At 45.5% G+C, this 23,782-nt stretch overlaps 1 protein-coding gene across 2 annotated transcripts; it reads left to right on the forward strand.

Moving 5' to 3' along the window:
• The first annotated feature begins 1,506 nt into the window (after positions 1-1,506).
• On the forward strand, positions 1,507-19,571 carry LOC138251401 (uncharacterized). 2 transcript variants are annotated; one of them, XM_069205646.1, is made up of 4 exons: positions 1,507-2,421; positions 2,481-2,833; positions 4,583-4,706; positions 17,178-19,571. In XM_069205646.1, the coding sequence occupies exons 3-4, from the start codon at positions 4,622-4,624 to the stop codon at positions 19,283-19,285; spliced, it is 2,193 nt and encodes a 730-aa protein (XP_069061747.1). In that variant the 5' UTR covers positions 1,507-2,421; positions 2,481-2,833; positions 4,583-4,621; the 3' UTR covers positions 19,286-19,571. The 2 variants fall into 2 exon arrangements, with proteins under 2 accessions (XP_069061747.1, XP_069061749.1); XM_069205648.1 differs by having other exon boundaries at positions 1,507-1,831; positions 1,891-2,833.
• Positions 19,572-23,782: the final 4,211 nt, after the last annotated feature.

The raw sequence follows: 23,782 nt of genomic DNA on the forward strand, positions 1-23,782 counted from the left end.
AGTAGAGTAGGGTGAAGTAGAATGAAGTGAAGTGGAGTATCATCAAGTGGAATGTCATAGAGTATAGTGGAGGACAGAGTTATAGATTGAAGTGCTGTGTCATATAGTAGAGTGGCTTGTCATAGAGAGAAGATGAGTGGCGTGCTGTTGAGTATCATACAGTATAGTACAATGCTGTAAAGTGGATGGGCATAGAGTGGAGCAGATTGTCATAGAGTAGCATAGAGTGTAGTACATTGTTGTAGAGTGGAGTTGCATACAGTGGAGTAGACTTCCACACAGTGGAGTGGTGTAGAGCATAATATACTACAGTGGAGTAGAATGAGATAAAGTGTAGGAGACTGGAGCGTAGTAGAGTGGAGTATACTGGAGTGTGTAAGTGTCAGAGTGGAGTGGCATATCCTAGACTATAGTGGCGTGGAGTGCAGTAGAATGGAGTGGTGTAGCACACAGTTAAGTACCATGGTGTACAGTAGAGTGTAGTGGGGTGTTGTATGGTATTAGAAAGTGGTGTAAACCACAGTAGAATCAAGTGGCGTGCCGTCTACTTGATTTTTGTAGAGTACAGTGGTGTACAGTTCAGCACAGAGTTATAGAGTGTGGTACAGTGGATTGGCATACAGTGATATAGATTAGAATGACATTGAGTGGTGTAAACTAGAGTCGTGTACAGTGGTGTAGTGGAGTAGAATGAAGTACTGTGTCAGAGTGCAGTGGCACTCACAGAGTTTTGTACAGCGTTGTACAGTGGACTACAATATCCTAGAGTAGGGTGTCATACAGTGGCATACAACACATTGTGCTACAATGCAATCTCCAGATTTCCCAATAAGGCGTGAGTTGCCAACATCCCAATCATCTGTAAAGAAGCTAGGTGTTAGTGATTGATCTATGATAGTAAAACATTTTAAACTCTGTTTTGTCTCTCCTTTGTAAAGGGCGACACTTCTGTTAATTCTCATGTACAAATAATATGTAACAATTTAAGGAAGTTTGGAAATAGTATGTGCCATATATTTAAATACAATAAAATCAATACCAAATTGTCAAGTTATATTTGTAGGTGCATGGCAGATATCTCCCAGTGTATACGTTCATCAGGGCTGTCCATGTCCAGGGCTTGAGTTTACAAAAGTGTACATCCGTTGTAAGTGGGATGTGAGATTCCTACATTATGGGACTCGTTCTTAGAGTTCATGCATGAGTAATGCGATAGGTATCAGTCAGTTTACATATGTACTTAGGGCTAGGGCTGGCTTGGTAACGACGTGATAGGATCTGGGAAGCACGAACCACATTCAGGACTTCACAGCACACAACTAAAAGTGATAAAACAACAATATTTTCTCACAGCTGCTTGTCGAGATTCTTCACCCTCTGGTGAGTGGTTGCAGGACAGGAATTTCCTGCTGGTGATTGATTTCTTTGGTTCTGTGGAAACCGTTTTTTTCTTTCAGGCCTTCCTCCTAATTTGCATTGCAGGTTCTATATCTAGAGATGTCTCCACTTCACTCACTAAGGGGGGTCCCACCTGAGGTGACAGGAGAGAGAAGCAGTCACAGGTGAGACCTTGCACCACCACTCACCCTCCTGAGGTGACAGGAGAGAGAAGCAGTCACAGGTGAGACCAGGCACCACCACTCACCCTCCTGAGGTGACAGGAGAGAGAAGCAGTCACAGGTGAGACCTTGCACCACCACTCACCCTCCTGAGGTGACAGGAGAGAGAAGCAGTCACAGGTGAGACCTGGCACCACCACTCACCCTCCTGAGGTGACAGAAGAGAGAAGCAGTCACAGGTGAGACCAGGCACCACCACTCACCCTCCTGAGGTGACAGGAGAGAGAAGCAGTCACAGGTGAGACCTTGCACCACCACTCACCCTCCTGAGGTGACAGGAGAGAGAAGCAGTCACAGGTGAGACCAGGCACCACCACTCACCCTCCTGAGGTGACAGGAGAGAGAAGCAGTCACAGGTGAGACCAGGCACCACCACTCACCCTCCTGAGGTGACAGGAGAGAGAAGCAGTCACAGGTGAGACCAGGCACCACCACTCACCCTCCTGAGGTGACAGGAGAGAGAAGCAGTCACAGGTGAGACCTGACACCACCACTCACCCTCCTGAGGTGACAGGAGAGAGAAGCAGTCACAGGTGAGACCTTGCACCACCACTCACCCTCCTGAGGTGACAGGAGAGAGAAGCAGTCACAGGTGAGACCTGGCACCACCACTCACCCTCCTGAGGTGACAGGAGAGAGAAGCAGTCACAGGTGAGACCAGGCACCACCACTCACCCTCTTGAGGTGACAGGAGAGAGAAGCAGTCACAGGTGAGACCAGGCACCACCACTCACCCTCCTGAGGTGACAGGAGAGAGAAGCAGTCACAGGTGAGACCAGGCACCACCACTCACCCTCCTGAGGTGACAGGAGAGAGAAGCAGTCACAGGTGAGACCTTGCACCACCACTCACCCTCCTGAGGTGACAGGAGAGAGAAGCAGTCACAGGTGAGACCAGGCACCACCACTCACCCTCTTGAGGTGACAGGAGAGAGAAGCAGTCACAGGTGAGACCAGGCACCACCACTCACCCTCCTGAGGTGACAGGAGAGAGAAGCAGTCACAGGTGAGACCAGGCACCACCACTCACCCTCCTGAGGTGACAGAAGAGAGAAGCAGTCACAGGTGAGACCAGGCACCACCACTCACCCTCCTGAGGTGACAGGAGAGAGAAGCAGTCACAGGTGAGACCTGGCACCACCACTCACCCTCCTGAGCTGAGGGACGCCAGCAGCAGGCAGTGGCGAGACCAGACACCCGGTGGTCAGTCAGAAGGTAAGCACAAAGGATTCTCTTTGCAGCTTTGTAAAGATGAATAGATGAAAACCAGATGTCTCAGAAGGATATTTCTTCCAAATGTTAGTTTGCGTGAGAAATCGTCAGCAACAGAAGGAATTGTAATGCCAACACATGTTTTGAGAGAAACCTAGGGCCTGATTTATGAAAAGATAGCGCAGCTTTGACGTCATTTTTTGACGCAAACTTACAAAATATAATTATATATAGGCTTGCGCCGCTTTTGCGTCAAAAAATGACATAAAGGCGGTGCTAACTTTTTCATAAATCAGGCCCTTAAAATTTAAACCCTTCTTTTTTGTGCAAAAAACAAATTCTGCCAGAAAAGTTTATGGAACTTGCAGACCTGTAACTCTAATTTCTCCATCACAAGTGCTTCCATCAACTAAGCATAACACCTCTACACTGATATCTCCACAATGGGAAACTACCAGGTTTAAGATTGGTCTTCCTTCCAGGTCACCTTAAGGCCAGATTAACAAGGGGTTTTCAAATGTACTGAGTCCATATAACATTTGGAAACGCTTTTCTGGATCATTAGCCAGATTTAGAAAACCACACAGAACTAGTATTTAGAAGGGGCATCCATTCTAAATACCAGTTTCTTATGGTGTGTAGCAGTGCTTGAAATGGAAAAATAGAAGTGCAGGTACTCTGTCGCAACACTGTCACCCCTAGGGGTACCTGGGCACTGTGGGTGCAACGTCTCTGTTGAAGAGCTTGCCCGCAGTCTGCTGGACAGGAGAACTGTTGCAGGGGGAGCTGGCACGAGGACCTGGTCAATGGGGTCTTGCGGTGGCCTCCATTAAGTAGGTACTTGGGGAAGGCGGGGCACTGGGTGATGGGAGGAAGGAAATAGCTGGAAGAGGGAAACAGCGGGAAGAAGGAAGGAAAGAGCAGAAAAAGGCAAAATGGAGTGCAGAAAAGGCAGAAAAAACGAGCTGAAAAGTAGCAGTAAAGGCAGAAAAACGGCAGAACAGAAAAATGAAAAGAAAAGGGGTAGAATAGGAAGAAAAAACAAGCAGAAAACGTATAGTTAATGCGCATAGGGGACACAAACAGAAGGCAGCAGAGGGTTGCGGACTGCGGATGAGCTGAACAAGAGAACTGTCACAGGGGGGACTGGCACAAGAATTGGAGCTGACAGCTGAAAATACTATGGTCGCACAGTTTTATGATTTATCCACAGTAAAAAGTAATAAACAGTTGTAGCTTTCCTCTGAAACTTGCTGCTGCTGCCGTTAAATGTGCAAGCACAGAATATTGAGGCAGTGTAATTATGAGGCCATCTCGGGCCTCTTTAATCCATTTACATCCACTCCCTGCCACTTTAGCTCACTCTTGCAGCTTTCTGCTTTCTCCATTGTGACACTTTTCCATCTTTCTCTTCCTCCATATTTCCCTTTATTGTCTTTTGCTCACAGTAAATGCCTGATGCAAAAAAAAAAAGTGCCGGCCCGGACCAATAAGTGCTGGTGCCCCCCACCGGAAACCACCGGCTCAAATTAAGCACTGGTTTCAACTCTAATTCAGACATTTGAGCTGTTTGAAGGAGAAGGGACGGGAAAACGGATGGGTCGAGTTACAGGCAAACTCCTGCAGACCTCATTGCCTTTCTATGAATATTTTTTCAGCCACAATGCTGTTTTTGATTGTCGTAGCTTGAGATATTTACTTGTCTTAGTTTTTTACATGTGATAAATGATGTATCTCTGCCTTCCTATGCAGGAAGAAGACTCGACTAGCAGATCACTCAGACCAAGCACCATGGGACCCCGGATACTAATTTACTCACTGGCCATCACGCTGTCCATCCTGGAAAGTTCCTATTCTGGCCCAGTTGCCATTTACAGTAAGTTGTCTGAGACAGAAGTATGACTTAAGTCATGATAAACAGTGACTTCATACAGTGACAGTGGTGATCATGAGTCTATTAAACATCTCCCCCCACAGCAAGAGGGTGAAAGGCCATCTCAACCTTCCAAAGAGTAATAAAAACAAAGATCACAGGTTCAGTGGTCGATTCATTCCTGGGAAGTACCCTAGATTTCCTGAAGTCAATGCCACACTCCACATAATGTGCAGCTTTCAGCTTTAAGAATGTCTCCATTGTACACAGGCTCTTAGTCGGTGCTTAGGCCTTATTTAGAAATGATCAGAGGGGACTTTATTCTCTGAGCTGCTTTACTTATGATTCGAGCACAAACAGGAGTCTCCACCTGATTCAGGCCTAGCACTTCCCTGCAGAGTTTTTTCCATGCTCAAAATTTAGGGCCAGATGTAGCAAGCATTTTGCATGGTGCAAACTGCGAAAATCGCAGTTTGCGCCATGCAAAATGCTGATTGCGATGCTCATTCACAATTTGCGAGTCGGTACCGACTCGCAAATTGTGAATGCAACTCGCAAATAGGAAGGGGTGTCCCCTTCCTATTTGCGACTTGCATCGCTATGCTAAATTGTTTCGTGACCGCGAATGTGGTCGCAAAGCAATTCGCAGTTACCAGCAGTGTCACACTGGTGGTAACCCATTCACAAAAGGGAAGGGGTCCCCATGGGACCCCTTCCCCTTTGTGAATGTTGCCAAAAAGGGTTTTTCAGAGCAGGCAGTGGTCCAATGGACCACTGCCTACTCTGAAAAAATAAAACCAAATGGTTTCGTTATTTTTTTTATTTTGCAACTCGTTTTACTTTAAGGAAAACGGGCTGCAAAATAAAATAAAAAAACTGCTTTATTTAAAAAGCAGTCACAGACATGGAGGTCTGCTGACTTCAGCAGGCCACCATCCCTGTGAGTGCAGGGACTCGCTATGGGGTCGCAAAAAGCTACCCACCTCATTAATATTAATGAGGTGGGTCTTTGCGACCCCATAGCGAATCGCAGACGGTGTCTGAGACACCGTTCTGCATCCGATTTTGCGAATCGGAAATTGCGAGTCGCACCGACTCGTAATTTCTGATTCGCAAAATCGGAACTTGCTACATCTGTCCCTTAATTGCTTGGAATAGAGTTGTGATATTAGCACTTTTTAATAAATTGACACAGCAGAAAGTTGTGCCCGTTAGCATCTGTTAAATGGAGCCCCAGTGGCACATAGCAGAGATCATATGTGTGTAAAGTCATGGCTTGGGCAGTTTCCATAATGGAGTAAAGCCCAAAGTGTCCCTGTCTTAGAGCACTGAGCAGAGTTCATCCATGTGTGTAACGTCATGGCTTGGCAGATAGTAGGCAGGGAAGAAAGTAATTCATGTGTAAAGTCATGGCTTGGCAGATAGTAGGCAGGGAAGAAAGTAATTCATGTGTAAAGTCATGGTTTGGGCAGAAAAGAAGGAAAGTCATATGTGTCCCTTAGGATGAAGATGAGAGTGTGTCCATGTGTGTAAAGGCATGTCTTCGGTAGGTAATAGAAAGCAACTAAAACCATATGTGCCTGTAAAGGCACAGGACATGGCTCATCTATGTGTGAAAAGTCACAGATTGGTCAGTAAATAGAAAGGAACCAAAGCCACGTGTGTCTTTGTCTGGGGGCTCTGAGCAGGGCTCATCCATCTGTGCAAAGTCATGGATTGAGCAGTTAATAAAATGGTACAAAAGTCACATGTGTCTCTAAGGGCAGAAAGCCGAGCTCATCCATCTGTGTGAAGTCATGGTTTGGGCAGTTAACACAAAGGGACTAAAGTTACATATGCCTTTGTCGAGGGGCACACAGTAGAGCACATCAATGTGTGTAAATTCCTAGATTAGCCAGTTAATTGAAAGGGACAAAAGCCATATGAGTCCCTCATGGTGCAGAGAACTCATCCATGTGTGTAAAGTCATGGTTTGGGCAGTTAAGAGAAAAGGACAAAAGCCACATATGGCTCTGTCTGGAAGGTATGAGCTGCATTAAAGAATGATTTAATTGATGATAAACTTGACCTTGACGCAGCGCTAAGTTCCCCTTGAACCCATCACTTTTCTAGGCTGAAGATAGTACCATGTCTAGAGATGTTGCAGTCCAGATAGTGCGTTATAACTTATCGACACTCATGTCCTCACTTCATCCTCTAGACTACAACAGTATACAGACTTTTATGCTCCATCAGCAGATTCCCAGACCCTCATTTAGAACGGCCTGATCAATCTGTGATAACACCACAATTTTAGGTATGTCACTGAACCCTGCACAATTTGTATCAGGATTCTGAATCATCCTATTGCTGGATCTGTGATGCAATAATAGTGCATTGCTCAACATCAGTCAAAACCTATATTCAACAATGTTGACCACAATAAAGGCACAATGTGTAAGCATTTTTCACACCGAAATTGATTGTACAACTGCAAAACCACATTTGCTAAAGCTCCTATGTTAAGAACACTACACCACGATGCATTACCGGTCGGCAGCCCAACTTCCTTCCCTACTAATCATTGACTTTAGGCTTGTCTTTGACCATGTACAGCTCTTATGAGGTTCACCATCACTAGTAGAAATTGATTGTCTGATCAGAAGGGCACAGTAGACTTGTGGCCTGATACCAATTCTCACAGCTAGGTTAATGGCAGATAACATAAAGAACCAAAGCCATGTGTCCCTGCTTTTTTTTCTTCTCGTCCACCTCCTTCCTTCCTCCTCCTATGCCCCCTCTTCCTCCTTCTCCTCCTCTTCCTCCTCCTACTTCTTCTTCTTCTACTTCTTCCTTCTCCTCCACTTCTCCCTCCTCTTCTTCTTCATTTTGATCTTCTTCCTCTTCTTCATCCTCCGAGGGGTTTGGAGTGATGTCAAATAGACAATGAGAGCAAAGATTGAGTGGTCTATGATGTCACTCAGAACCCTAAGGTGAAAAACATAAAACACAACTAATTAGTTCTAACACAACTAATTCTTTTTTCATGGTATTTGAGTTTAGAAACAGTATGCTGCATAGTGTATTATGTATGTTAACACCAAATTGTGCATGGATCATAAAATATGTTTTTCAAAAAAGGCACAATACATTCTGCTTATCATTGAAGAACAATAAAGGTCATAATGTAGGAGGCTGGCCTGGCTTGTAGTGGGTACCAAGGGTACTTACACTCTGTACCAGGTCCAGTTATCCCTTATTAGTGGAGAAGAGATGTTTCTAGCAGCTTAGGCTGATAGAAGGTAGCTATGGAGAGCAGCTTAGGCTGAACTAGGAGACATGCAAAGCTCCTACTATACCACTGGTGTCATATGCACAATATCATAATAAAACACAATACTCAGATATACTAGAAAAAATAAGGTACTTTATTTTTATGACAATATTCCAACAGTATCTCAGTGAGTACCCTCAGTATGAGGATAGCAAATATACACAAGATATATGTACACAATACCAAAAATATGCAGTAATAGCAAAATGAAGTAATGCAAGCAATGTAGAATTACAGTAGATTGCAATAGGAGCACATAGGTATAGGGGCAACACAAACCATATACTCCAAAAGTGGAATGCGAACCACAAATGGACCCCAAACCTATGTGAGCTTGTAGAGGGTCGCTGGGACTGTAAGAAAACAGTGAGGGTTAGAAAAATAGCCCACCCCAAGACCCTGAAAAGTAGATGTAAAGTGCACCTATATTCCCCAGAGAGCACAGAAGTCGTGATAGGGGAATTCTGCAAGGAAGACCAACACCAGCAATGCAACCAAAGTGGATTTCCGGACGAGAGTACCTGTGGAACAAGGGGACGAAGTCCAAGAGTCGCAACAAAGTCGAGATTGGGGAGATGCCCAGGAAATGCCAGCTGAGGGTGCAAAGAAGCTGCCACCGGATGGTAGAAGCTGTGGATTCTGCAAGAACGAAGAGGGCTAGAAACTTCCCCTTTGGAGGATGGATGTCCCATGTTGTGAAGAAGCTTGCAGAGGTGTTCCCACGCAGAAAGACCACAAACACGCCTTAGGGTTTTTGAATGCTGCTGTTGCTCAGGAGGGACCAGGATGTCGCCACTTGGATGAGGAGACAGAGAGGGCGCCCAGCAAGTCAGGGAGCCCTCACAGAAGCAGGCAGCACCCACAGAAGTACCAGATCAGGCACTTAGAAGAGGAGTGAACCGGAGTCCACCCGAAGTCACAAAAGGGAGTCCCACGACGCAGGAGGACAACTCAGGAGGCTGTGCACTGCAGGTTAGAGTGTCGGGGACCCAGGCTTGGCTGTGCACAAAGGAAAGGAAGAGTGCACAGGAGCCGGAGCCGCTGCAAATCACGCGGTACCCAGCAATGCAGTCTAGCGTGGGGAGGCAAGGACTTACCTTCACCAAACTTGGACTGAAGAGTCACTGGACTGTGGGAGTCACTTGGACAGAGTTGCTGAGTTCCAGGGACCACGCTCGTTATGCTGAGAGGGGACCCAGAGGACCGGTGATGCAGTCTTTTGTTGCCTGCGGTTGCAGGGGGAGGATTCCGTTGTCCCACGGGAGATTTCTTCAGAGCTCCTGGTGCAAGAAGGAGGCAGGCTACCCCCAGAGCATGCACCACCAGGAAACAGGCGAGAAAGCAGCAGGATCAGCGATACAAGGTTGCAGTAGTCGTCTTTGCTACTTGGTTGCGGTTTTGCAGGCGTGCAGAGCAGTCAGCGGTCGATCCTTTGCCAGAAGGTGAAGAGAGAGATGCAGAGGAACTCTGATGAGCTCTTGCATTCGTTATCTAAAGAATTCCCCAAAGCAGAGACCCTAAATAGCCAGAAAAGGAGGTTTGGCTACCTAGGAAGGAGGATAGGCTAGCAACACACGTAAGAGGCTATCAGAAGGAGTCTCTGAAGTCACCTGCTGGCACTGGCCACTCAGAGCAGTCCAGTGTGCCAGCAGCACCTCTGTTTCCAAGATGGCAGAGGTCTGGAGTACACTGGAGGAGCTCTGGGCACCTCCCCTGGGAGGTGCAGGTCAGGGGAGTTGTCACTCCCCTTTCCTTTGTCCAGTTTCGCCCCAGAGCAGGGCTGGGGGATCCCTGAACCGGTGTAGACTGGCTTATGCAGAGATGGGCACCATCTGTGCCCATCAAAGCATTTCCAGAGGCTGGGGGAGGCTACTCCTCCCCAGCCCTGACACCTTTTTCCAAAGGGAGAGGGTGTAACACCCACTCTCTGAGGAAATCCTTTGTTCTGCCTTCCTGGGCCAAGCCTGGCTGGACCCCAGGAGGGCAGAAACCTGTCTGAGGGGTTGGCAGCATCAGCAGCTGCAGTGAAACCCCGGGAAAGGAAGTTTGGCAGTACCCGGGTCTGTGCTAGAGACTTGGGGAATCATGGAATTGTCTCCCCAATGCCAGAATGGCATTGGGGAGACAATTCCATGATCTTAGACATGTTACATGGCTATGTTCGGAGTCACCATTTTGACGCTATACATAGGTAGTGAAATGGTGTCCCCGCACTCACAAAGTCCAGGGAATTTGCCCTGAACGATGTGGGGGCACCTTGGCTAGTGCCAGGGTGCCCATACACTAAGTAACTTAGCACCCAACCTTTACCAGGTAAAGGTTAGATATATAGGTGACTTATAAGTTACTTAAGTGCAGTGGTAAATGGCTGTGAAATAACGTGGACGTTATTTCACTCAGGCTGCAGTGGCAGGCCTGTGTAAGAATTGTCAGAGCTCCCTATGGGTGGCAAAAGAAATGCTGCAGCCCATAGGGATCTCCTGGAACCCCAATACCGTGGGTACCTCAGTACCATATGCTAGGGAATTATAAGGGTGTTCCAGTATGCCAATGTAAATTGGTGAAATTGGTCACTAGCCTGTTAGTGACAATTTAGAAAGTAAAGAGAGAGCATAACCACTGAGGTTCTGGTTAGCAGAGCCTCAGTGAGACAGTTAGTCATCACACAGGGAACACATACAGGGCACACGTATGAGCACTGGGGCCCTGGCTGGCAGGGTCCCAGTGACACATACACTAAAACAACATATATACAGTGAAATATGGGGGTAACATGCCAGGCAAGATGGTACTTTCCTACACTTATGTCACACAACTAACATAATTTCAACAATGTCAGCAGATTTAAAAACTGAGGGCCTGAGTCCCATTGCGGAGATTCCAGCCTGGGTGCTGAGACCCCCCCACGACTCTGGGGCCTCCTCCATGAGTGCAGAGGCCCTTTGTGAATCAGGTCCTGAGGATAAAAAAATGGAATGGCAGCAGAATGACTGCTAGTTAAGTATAAATACACACTTTGAAACACACATTATGGTTGTGTGAAATTAAAAAAAATATCTTTAACAATTTTTGTTTTCTTTCTGCAAAGTTAATCATTAAAAACACTAAAACATAACCCACTAAGAAAACAAAAAACTGTGTAGAAAAGCAGCAAAGCTGGGTTAAATAATTATAAGCAACCTCGCTGGAAAAAACTTTGAGAAAGGTAGAACAGTCTATAATGATCTTTATGAAACTCACCAGCCACTTTCCTCTTACAAGCACCATTCGTCTCCTGCAGTTAAACCACCTCCTAATGTTTTATCCTGTCAAAATTGTCTCCCAAAGTTCAGGACTATCCTGCTAGATTGATGTAATTTTCAAGTAATGCTGGATTCACTGGACAATTTAAATATGAAAATTTCACTGGATAATAGTTCTATTTTTGCTACAAAAAGTAAATTGAATTGCACTATTTACTTGCTTTTCTGACAATACTAGGAACACAAGGATACGTGACTGACAGACTGAACACATTCATACAGTACCAGGGCACACCATACAACCTGGGGGCATATTTATGAAAAGTGGCACAGCATCTAGTGCATCGCCACTTTTCTTGCACCCTTTAGTGCCCCCCTAACGTCACCATGTGTGTGTCGTATTTAAAATACGGCGCATTATGGCGGTAGTCAGGGGAACTAGAGTCATCATTTTTTATGCTAGTCCGGTGCTTTGCAGGATTAGCATAAAAAATGATGACGCTAATCCTGGAAAGCACCCAGAGACCTATTGAACACAATGGAAGACTTTTAGGAACGCCTGCTCTCAGCAGGCATTAGAAAATGCTGATGAAAATGACGCAAAGAATTCTCATAGATTTCTTTGACCACTTTGTAAATATGGTGCAGCGTTTTTGGCCTTCTAATGCCACATTAGGTTAAAAAAGGACGTGAATGTGGCGATAGAATGGCACTAGGCCCCAATAAATCTGGGCCTTGGTCTCTTGGTGCTAAGATGGGTGTTGAACCCTGTAGGGGGAGCGTTGGCTCTTGTACCTACTGCCCCACCCTTAACTAGGGGGCAGCATCAAAGTAGAACAGTAAACCAGAGGACAGATGGCAAGCAAATAAACAAATGCTCTTAAAAACACTTCAGTTGAAGGCCAGTTCAAATGTTCAACTTTGGAAAGTAATCAATAAATAGCAACATAAAAAACAGTGGACTTCATTTACAAGTCGTTTGCACCACCATTGCGTCATTTTTTTTTGATGCAGCAGTGGCCCTTTCAGCGCTTTACACTGCTCCAGATTTACAAACTGAAGCATTGGGCTCAATGTGTCAGTTTGTAAACCCTTGCTTCACATTATACCCGCGCCAGGGCAGGCGTTCCGATGGGAAAAGCCACACAGATCTGACGCAGTGAAATGTACATTTCACTGCATCATTCTGCACTTTCACTGCTTTAGCCTGGCGCAGGGCTTTTCTCCAAGAGAGCCTCCTAGCATTGCTGGAGTATTGTCATTTGTGTACGCTAGTCCAGCAATGCATGAGTTTTGAGCCAACAAACGTATCAGAATTTGTGAAAACGTGCACCATAGAGCTCTGTATTGTAAATGCAGCGCATTCATTGCATTGTTAGGGGATTGTAGGGTAGAGCAAGAAATCTGACACATTAGGGCCGATGCATCAGATTCTTGTAAATGAAGCCCATTGTTTATTATACTTTAACACTAAAACATGTCAACACACGTAAACTAGTGAGCCAGTATAGCTCACTATATACAAGAAGGCAACCTTTGGCTTTAGAGGCTGTACACACAAAGGGGCATATTTATAAGAAATTGGTGTAGGGCAGCGCCACAAATGTTTTTTTTGCACTGCCCTAAGCTAATTTTAAAGAACAAGAATGCACCGTATTTATGAGATACAGTGCTTCCCTGTCATTTCACCTAGCGCCGGCTCCAAATTTGGTACCTAGCACCAAAGCAGGCACCATTGCACCATCCAGGATTTGTTTTTGTGCAGGAACAGGCACCTCCCTGCAAAAAAAAATCCATCAAGACTTTTTCCTCTTTCTCTCTTTCTATGTGTGCTGCACAATTCAGCACACATAGAAAGGGGAAAAAACGAGGATAAACAAAGATATTCCTCCCCTTGGGAGGAGTACAGTTTTGATGCATTCCCAGGTTTACACCTCCTTGTAAATCTGGAAATGCGTCAAAACCCATGGATGTTGCTAGGGAAACCCCACTGCAATGCCTATGGATCTCCCCTCTGACGCAGTGGAAGGCAACCCAGCGACTTGCGCTCTTTTAACTTACTGTATATCTATGAGGCTATAAAAAGCCAAGCAACGTGACTTTGCATGGCCTCGTGGATATGGGTCTGCACTATGCACTGCTATCCCCCAAAGTAGGCCTAGAATCTACACAACAGCATCACTCACAGGAGCATATTTAAGAGCCCCTAGCGCCACCTTCACGCACCAAAGTGTAATTTTTTTTATGCTAAGGCGGCGCTACAGTGGATTTTTTCCATGTACCGTATTTACAAAGTAGTGCAGTGCATGCATTGCGCCACTTGTAAACCCCGCATCACATTATGCCTGCACCAGACATAATGCACGCGGGGGTGGGCGTTCCGGCGCTAGGAGGCCTGCAATAATGGTGCAGTGAAATGTAACAGATTTCACTGTGCCATTTTTGGCATCATTTCTGACGCCTGCTCAGAACAGGCGTTAAAATGACGCTTCCATAGAGACCTATGGGCCTCCTTGTACTTTGCTACACTAGCGTCAACATTTTTGATGCTAGTGTAGCAAAGTGCCATAATATCGTAAAAAATGTTGTCGTTATTATATTATAGCATGCTGTTGTTAGGTGCTGGTAGAGGGGCACAGAAAAAGTGGTGCATCAGTCCCTAAAGCCGCGTTTTTTAACCTGTGGTCGCGGCACCACTCAGGCTCTGCGAAGGCTAATAAGAGGATCCACGTCTGCGTGCAAAATTAAATGATATTAGCAGATAAATAAGGTGCACATAAATAAAGAAGCAAAACGTGAAATTGAAATTTGAAATTGAAATTTCTAAAAACTTGTGGAAACGTGAGGGAATTTGAAGTTGGAGGATAAAAGTTAATTTGGTGTCCTCAGATTAATTCCTAAGGGCAGTGCAGGTGCTTCACTCAAAATATAAGGAGGACGATGGGTGGCCTCAGTTGTATTTAGGGAAGGTCCACCCTACCCATTGAAATTAAAATTTAATTTGTTGGTATTTGTTTGTTAATTAAATAACATATTTTAATATTTGTGTTCAATGCAAGCCTGTGTCTGTTCTTTTCTGTTTTGTTTTGTTTTGCTGCTCAAATCATCCAACTTGCTTAAGCCAGAGTACTCGGTTTCTAGTAATGACTCATTGGGGGATCTGGTTCCAATAATGCATCAACGGGAGACCCTGTAGTCCAGGAATGAGTAAATGATGGTCAACAGAAGTAAAAAGGTAAGAACCACTCCTCGAAAAGAGAAGTGACCATAAAAGTCCAAAGAGTCACAGTTATGGACCTGTGGCTGAAACCACTGCATTGTCCATAAACACAACCTCAATTAATATTCCTGGCTTCTTCCATTATTGTAATCTTCCCACAGATGCTTCTCATTTTACAACAGTACAATATTGCTTGTACTTCGTGGAAGGCGTCCAAGAAACAAATCCCCACCTAATTCCACTGCTGCTGGAACCCGCTGGAAGATCGTGGAAATTCTTCATTTCGTAGTGAATGCTGAGGTTTCAACTCATGATTGGTGCGATTTGTGTCACCACATGAGTAACAATTACTCCCGGCATCAGTAACTCCTGGGAAATACCGGCCCATTTTTCTTAATAAGAGCCTACAATGGATTGAATTCGATACCACATTAAGCGCCTCATTTACTTAAAATCTGCGCCAAATCTGGCTACGTCGTGCAGCGCCACTTCAGAATCTTAAAAGAATCCGGCACACCCCTATGTTTTCCCTAGCTCCGGCGCTAAAAGGAGCTGCCTAACGTCAGCGCAGGCACTCTTGCACCATAGTGCAAGGTTCCCTGCATTGCACATGATGGTTGTTTATGTGCAGGAAGGTGTCCCTTCCTGCACATAAACAGTCATTAAAGGCGTTTAAGTCTTCGTATGTGTGCTGCAGATTGCAGCACACAGGAAAAGCAAAAACGAAAAGAAATAAAAGTATTTCCCCTTGTAACGCCATGCTAACACCACCCCTGAGGAATCCTCGTAAATCTGGAGCAGCTTCAAAATGCAGTGGTGTTGCAGTGGAACGCCCAGAGCAACACCCATTGCACGCCCCTCTGATGCAGGAAACTGCGTCGTGGCCCATATTTTCAAGGGGGCGTTAAGCCATGGAAAGTGGCTTAACGTCGCCTTGTAAGTATGGAAAATGGGGCAGCACCACCAGAGTACCGCTAAATGTGATGCTCAGGAGGCTTGTAAATAAGCCCCCAAGTTTCAATCACTCAATTTGAGATGCTGCCAAAACTGATATCTTTCAGACAATCTGTATTACTGTGTGTCAGATCCAGTATTATCCATTGCCTGAAGAGTATTCTGCAATAATTCTAGTCCAAGTCTGGCATCATTAGGTATATTTCTGGTATGACCATATCTCCTGATATTTGATTAATGAAAACAGTTGCAAATCTGCACTCAGAGAATAACTCCTTTGCACAGGGGCAGTTTTCCCACTTTATCCAGAAAAAAGTTAAACTTGATGACCTGAGCAACCTTCCAGTTTTCCAGGCTTGCTTGATAAATAGATTAGTACATTCCTATTTGCTCCTTTGGATTGTCATTTCCAATAAAGTATTTGAACACAGTATACAATTTAGTCTGGGGGAAAAAGTTGGCTCATTTCTGCAAATGCACGTTTTTCTTCATGTTTTTTTTTCTCTACAGGAAAAATAGTATTACCATTAAGGAATCTCTAAACTGACACCCATGAATTTTGGGGATGGCCCTCTCCCCTTCTCATCCTGGAAAATAAATGATTCTTGCCCTGATAGGCGAAAATATCCAAAAAGGTCAGAATGGAAAAAGGTCGAGGAGAGCTTGTGACTGCCAGAGCCTTATGGGTATGTGGGCATTAATAAACTTTCAAGGCTGACCATGCCTTGAAATGCCCAATCCCCACCACTAGTGTGAGATTCACTCCTGCAACATACTGCACTGGCATTGGGTGATATTATGGGAGAGTGGCAAGTTTTATGCAGCAAGGTCAACTTTTGTGAATTCAGGGCCATTTTTATACTTTTTGCCGCAAAACTGCGCAAACACAGTTTTCCAACAAAAAGTATAGCGCCAGCTTGCGTCATTCCAAAGAGCCAGTGGGGTACCGAATTATGGAATCCCACAAGCCGGCGCTAAGGGTGGGCTAGCGTCTAGAAAAATGACATTAGTCGGGTGGGGTAGCGGTACAGGGGAAGGGTTTTTTTCTCATAAAATGATGCTAGGCTGGTTAAAGGCAATAAAATGGTGTTAACCAGCCTAGCGTCATTTCCTGACGCAAAACCATGCATACCACATGACTTCTGTCTTATGAGAGACAGGAGTCATGCCCACCACCCCAATGGCCAGCACAGGGGAACAGCCTTGGGCATGGCCATTGCACCCAGTGCTATGCAGGGAGGCCCATTTTCAGGGCCCCCAATGGCACTTAAAACATATTTAAAACAATACTTACCTATACTCACCCTACTTGCCTGGGATGTTGTCCCCCATCCTCTGGTGTCCCTCTGGTGGGGGTGGGGGTGTTCCTGGGGCCTGGGGTAGGCACCATTATTACATATAAGATGAAAAGTTAGTTAATGGCATGTGCACAGCACTCATTCACACATGGTTTCTTGTTACTACATAATTTAGAGAAAAGGTTACATTTGTCCCAAATAAGGATCTTTTGAAATCAAAGGGTGAGCCTTGTGCTTGCTGCTTAACATGTGATGTCTGGTTCGGTGAGAGAGATTAGCTCAGCCACAGGAGCTAAAGATTACATATGTTTGGTTTAAAGAATGAATGTGTTAACTTCTCCAACTGAATATATTTTTCTCCAGATTTTTGTGGTTAGATATTGTATTTTTTCATGTTTAATGGTCAGTAACATAAATAAATCAACTTTTTTAAAACTTTTTTTCCAGGATTCAATAGGGAAGTTAACTGTAAATCATCAGCTGCTAATCTCAAAGATGCAATCATGAGTGTCACTAAAGCCGAAGACGTGAGGTTGGAAACCGAGCTGATGATGAAACCCTACGCCAATTGGGAAGAGTTCCTGATGCCCGCTCCCATCTCCATCGCCATTCTGGGAGAGCTGGCAGCCATTTCATCAGCCCAGGGGGACTTCTCTATCAACCTGAATCCACCAAAAGATGGATTCAAGTATATGAAATACCCAGAGTCATTTTCTGCCTCCCTAATGCAGGTTTGCAATAAGGCCTGGGGTTCCTTCAGCACTGCAAACAAAAACATGGATCAAATCAGGCTCCTCACAGGTTCCATGCCAAGTGCCACTAAAGAAATAGTCACAATTCTGTTCCAGAATACGGAAACTGTTAATGCCCTGCTCCCACAGCGCCTAAGCAGGTTTCTCACAGTGTCCAATGAATGCATATCATTAGCTCAGTCTGTGGAGATAAGTTTTAGTGAGACCATTCATCTAATCCAGGAGGTGCTTGAAGCTTGCCTGAACTCCAAGAAGGGCTACGAGAAGAAGCTGACCGATGTGAAGATTGCCCTGGAGCAGCTCACCATAAGAGAAGCATCTGCAAACAAATCTGTGCAAATGGCAGAGGAGTTCAGAAAGTCTACTGAGACACAACTAAAGGATGCATCAGATGTTTATAAGGACGCTTTGAAGAAAGTGCCCTCTGTGTGGGAAACCATGGCTGCTAATTTTGTGGGTGGTCTTCTTGACACACTGTCTTTCACCGTAAACAGAGTTATAAGCAAGGAACTTGGCACAGATATTCCTGCCAGTGGGGCTGTGGGTACTGTTAGTGATGCTGGCACAGGTGACGTGAGGTCCACCCAGGCGACTAACAATATCTGCTCCAAGTCCAATCAGATGACAGCTATCACAGAAGGACTTCGAAAAGTCATAGACAGCAATGGGGAAACTATTAATATGAAGATTGTTTATGATGAAAGAGAGCAGACAGTTTCAACAAACTACGTACAAAGACTGATATTGTCTTTGAAGAAGGATATAGCGGATGAAGTTGAATGTAAAGCACAAACAATAATGGATGGTGTTTTACAATCTGGCATTGCTATTTGTGAAGACTTGGAAAGAGCTGCATTATCCAAGAATACAGATAACAAGCAATTGAAATCAATTGCTGAAAGGATAAATTCATTATTTAGCAGCTCATTAAAAGTTGATTCCTATTGTAAATCAGTTACATATTCTCAGCCTTTGCAGCAAAAGCCACCAAATGCAGCCAGAGCTCAAGGTGGAGGCGGTATGGGCACCCAGTCTGCACAAATGGCACAGGCACGAGTGGAACAAGCCACACTTCAATTAGACAAAACTCAGAAAATGTACAAGGAATCCTTCGAGAACCTCCAAAAAGAAAATGAAAAACTAACATTGATCCTGGTTGAAATGAGGAGCCATAAACTGGAGCAGATTGATTTTGACACAGCCAAAAATATGCTCATTAAAGGCCTAGATGCCCTGGGGAGGGTGAAGGAGCAGTGGGAGAAGATGATCCGCTTCTTTCAGATGATCTCCAACCTCATTAATTCCTGCCTAGGAAAAAATGTCAATGAATTAGTGCAGTCCGTGAAATCAGTCCAGAGCATTCCCAACTATTCTTCTGATGCCTTTGTGAAGGACATGCTGTACAACCAAGCATTCAAAGCCAGCAATGTTGCTAACTTAGTCAACATGATCTCATCTACCTACTGTGAGGTGTCCCAACGCTACCTGATGGACCGCGTCAGCGCATTAGGAAGACTGCTCACCATGAATCCCTCCAATCCTGCATTCCAAATCGAGCGTGAGAAGTTACAAAGTGGTTGCGCAGAGGCACAGAAATCAATCCAAGATTTAGTCATTTCAAAAAAACAAGATTTTGACATGAATATAGAGGCAAGAGTTGATGCAATCAATTGCCAGCTGGGGGCAGCCATCCCACCCATGTCAACAGCAGAAAAGAAGAGCATTAGTGAGGCTGTAAAGGCAGGGACAAGTGCCGTGGGAGACTCGGGTGATACAAATTTAGACATATCTAGCTTTGTCTAAGAGGGGGGGAAACTATATTCTCTTTAAGTCATGTTTAATTCCTTAAGCCTTGCTAAGATAATAATGAATTGGAGTTTGTGGGTGGAAGTTGTTTCTATTTTAGTGGGTGGCAGACATATTACATTTGGTGTAATTCCTTCGAAACTGAATGCCAGGTAGATATCAAGCAATGATGGCCCTCTTATTTTTACTGGTATGTTAGCTGCCTCATGCATGAAGTCATTGGGCCTCATTCTGACCCCAGCCGGCGGCGGTATCCGCCGGCCTGGCTGGGGCCGCCAGAATACCGCTGCGCGGTCAAAAGACCGCCGCGTGTATTCTGGGTTTCCCGCTGGGCTGGCGGGCGACCGCCTTAAGGCCGCCCGCCAGCCCAGCGGGAAACACCCTTCCATGAGGATGCCGGCTCCGAATGGAGCCGGCGGAGTGGAAGGGGTGCGACGGGTGCAGTAGCACCCGTCGCGAATTTCAGTGTCTGCTAAGCGGACACTGAAATTCTAAGTGGGGCCCTCTTACGGGGGCCCCTGCAGTGCCCATGCCATTGGCACTGCAGGGGCCCCCAGGGGCCCCATGACACCCCTCACCGCCATCCTGTTCCTGGCGGTCGAAACCGCCAGGAACAGGATGGCGGTGAGGGGGTCGGAATCCCCAATGGCGGCGCAGCAAGCTGCGCCGCCATGGGGGATTCCTCAGGACAGCGGGAAACTGGCGGGAGACCGCCAGTTTTCCCTGTCTGACCGCGGCGTTACCGCCGCGGTCAGAATGCCCTTAGGAGCACCGCCGGCCTGTCGGCGGTGCTCCCGCCCCCGTTGGCCCTGGCGGATACAATCCGCCAGGGTCAGAATGAGGGCCATAGTCTTGCCTGATACTTCTGCCTTGAAATCTAAGCAATGTTATGTATATCTGTCCTTGACCTTAAGGGTGTGTCAAACATCTCTACTCTTGATCTCAAAATCCACAAGATACATCTATCCTCAAACTTGTAGGTGTGTCTTTGAACTCAAGGGAGTCTCAAATATCCAGGTGAAATCAAAGAACTGCCAGGTACCTCACTTTGACGAGGAATTCTGTATTTAAGGCACCCACACCGCCGACTTAGTACAGGGTTTCCAGGTCAGCCCCTGTACGGACCATTTTAGGTGGATGTTAAACTATTGAATATTGCACTTTGCGATAAATTTCTAATGTTCATCCTAAAGATGGGCACATTGAAATCCCTAACAATGCTCTTAACTACTCCAACTGGAAAAAAACTTAGGGGTTATTTATGGCCAAGTGGTACAGCAAGTCACCTTGCTGTGCTGCACCACAGGGAAAGGGCAGGAATGCTCTATATTTATTGTAATATGACACTCTCCTCTTCTTTCCCCTGGGCTGGCGCACAATGGGCTGCCTAGCACCAACATAGGCACTCTTGCATTATGGCGCCAGGGTGCCTCCATTGCATGTAGGATTGTTTTTGCACAGGAAGGATGCCTCCCCGCACAAAAACAATCCCATGAGACTTATTCATCTTTCTATGTGTGCTGCAGAATGCAGACAGCAGGAGATGCAGGACAGCAAATATATGCCAGAATCTAAGAAAAGTGGTTCTCCATCCAATGCAGGGCCAGTTTTCTTGCGCCCCTTAGCTTCCCCCTACCGCCATTTGGCGCACCATGGTGCAGTGTAGGGGCATTAGCATAAACATATGTGATGCTATTGATCGACTGTGCAGGAGTAGCACCAATATTTTGGCGCTAATCCTGCAGAGTACATAGGGGAATCTCTTAGATTCCATTGCACAATTTTTGCGGTCCCCCTAACTGGGGAACGTTCCTTTGGACACATTATGCCTGGCGCAGGCATAATGTGGAGCAAAGGGTTACAAAGTGGCGCAATGCATGCATTGCACCATTTTATAAATATGGTGCTGCAAATTTGGCCTCCTTGGGCCACATTAGCTTAATAAAAAATAACACTAATGTGGTGCAAGGAGGCGCTTGGCCCTCTACAAATCTGGGCCATAGTCACATGAATCTGGATGTGGGCTATGGGGGATGTACAGCTAGTGTTCAGAGTTGTTGTAGCAAGACCAACATGTGTGGGTGGTGAACAATTAAACAGGAAGTACAATGTGATGTTTCCTTTCTTTGTTTCTGTATGTAACCTATAATTGCATTTTATACTCTTAGAATTGTATGTGATTACACTGTAATGTTTTGGAATCATGATAAAATAAACAATAAAAAATGCACTTTGTGTGTATGCTAAACTGGACATAGGCATTCACAGGCTATTTACTGACAACAATGCTATAAGTGTTCAGTGATTTAGCTAAAACATGTACTCCAACTTCCTTTGTATTTTATCCTGAATCATGTCAGTACATCTATTTTTAGCTATTGTAATCTAGCACAATAACGTTTTCTGTATATGATTTTATTTCTGTTTCAGTTCTATTTCTTTTGACGGGAGGTTTTCTTAGTTTTAAAAATAAAACAAACCAAAGGATAATGTCTATGGGACTGTTTATGTCATGACGATCTTACCGTTGTCCTGCCATACCCAAGTACTCTGTCGAGCTGACAGAAAGCTGCCCTCCGTTATCGTTTGGGAAACAAACTGTCACAATGGTGGTTTCCGTCGCTGGCTGATAGTCCTGCGCCGCTGTCGGGCTGGCGGTGTACCACCGACCAGATTTAGATTTCCCCGTTGTAGTGGCAGTGTGGCGGAAGCGGGTTAGCAATGGAGGAGGGGTCTCCCATTGTATATATGTGTTGATATAGGTTTGTTTCACACAATGCATGGAAAAACTTATGTCAACACATATTCCAAAAAAAAGATACACTTACATGTATATTGACGGCTGGGTCCTGAGCGATTGTGTAGTGACACCCCTCCCTGTATATGTCCCATGTACTGCTCACCTTCTTGTCCGGTGACAACAGGGTTGGTGTCCTTCGTGGTCAAGTGGCAAAAGCAATGGCAGGACTCCTTCAGTTGGGTTGAAGTAGAAAAGGTGAACGAAAGGGGAGAAAAGGTTGTTTTTCACCCCCTTTCCCCCCAACTGCCAGCCTTGGTGTGGAGGTATTCCCACCACAGTTGCCGGGGAGGCAGATCCAAATCTGCTTGGAGGTAACAGTGGCTGAATTCCTGGTGGAGGCAGCAGGACTGTAACAATTTTTCAGCTATAGTCCTGCCGACATCTAAATAGGGTAAGCAAACCCGTCTATACTCACATGGAATGTGAACAGATTGGGAAGGATAGTAAAACGGGGACTGCTGACAACATATATTTGGTGGTTGAAGCCATATGTGGTACTCCTACAGGAGACCCACATAAAGGGTACCCAGAGTCATTTCTTGGCTCTTGGAGTGTACACCATGCTAGCACACGCAGGGTTCACAACAGGATCCTGGGGAGTAGCAATTCTTAACCTGAAGTCTCCCCCATTTCACATACATAGACCATCAGTCCAGGACCTATGAGCATATCATACTGTTACTATAGGGAGCGTATATGCCCCTCCAAGACTTCAACAACCCACACTTAACAAATTGATGGAGATCTTGCTGGACACTGAGCCCTCTTTACATGTCATTGGGGGTGATTTTAATAATGTAATGGCCCTGGCTATGGATAGATCTCAGAAGAACCCGGTCCCATCTGGCAACACACCATTGGCTGACTTTGCAACATTGCTGGGACTTTCTGATCTATGGCAACATCTACACCAACATGACAGAGGCTACTCCTATTACTCAAGCACACGTGTATTCTCCAGACTCTATTATTTCTTCATACTGGCTGAGGTGAGTCAAATGACATATCGAGATGAAATCTTGCAAGGTGACTATCTGACCACTCCCCACAATGGGTATCGATGGGACAGAAACCCTCTGAGACTAATAAAGAGTGGAGATTGAATGCATGGGAACTTCGAGATGAGCAAACCCTACAAGAGATCCTAACCAAATCCATGCTTTATTTCACTGAGAACGAGGGGTCAGTGGCATCAGGTGTAACACTATGGGAGGCGTATAAGCCCGTTAATAGAGATAGAACCCAACATATGATGGCCCATAAGAAGAAAACGCAACCAGGGACCTGGGAGAATTAGAAAAGAAACTTCTGGTGTCTGATCCATTATTATCACCTCACCATCTCCCCTGTCATAAAGAAGGGCGGAGGCCCTTAGAGCAGAATATGTGGCTCTGGCATCAAAAGATGCATGCAAGCTAATGCTTGCCCCACAACATTACCTATATGACGTAGGTGATAAAGTGGGGGAAACTATTGGTGTGGTTTAGCCGAGGGGAAGTGGCAGCTAGATGGGTACACCAAATCAAGGATGACATTGGTACCCTATGTGATACAGACCAAGGGATAGCAGAGATCTTCGCAAAACTTTATGAAGACCTCTATAGAAAATGTCCATTAGCTAATCCCACACAGTTAGCAGACTATCTGGCAAAGATTGATCTGCTCACTCTTTCTAGTGAAGACTATGACACATT

The sequence above is a fragment of the Pleurodeles waltl genome, chromosome 1_2 (assembly GCF_031143425.1).
Source record: "Pleurodeles waltl isolate 20211129_DDA chromosome 1_2, aPleWal1.hap1.20221129, whole genome shotgun sequence".
Taxonomy (NCBI): Eukaryota; Metazoa; Chordata; class Amphibia; order Caudata; family Salamandridae; genus Pleurodeles; species Pleurodeles waltl.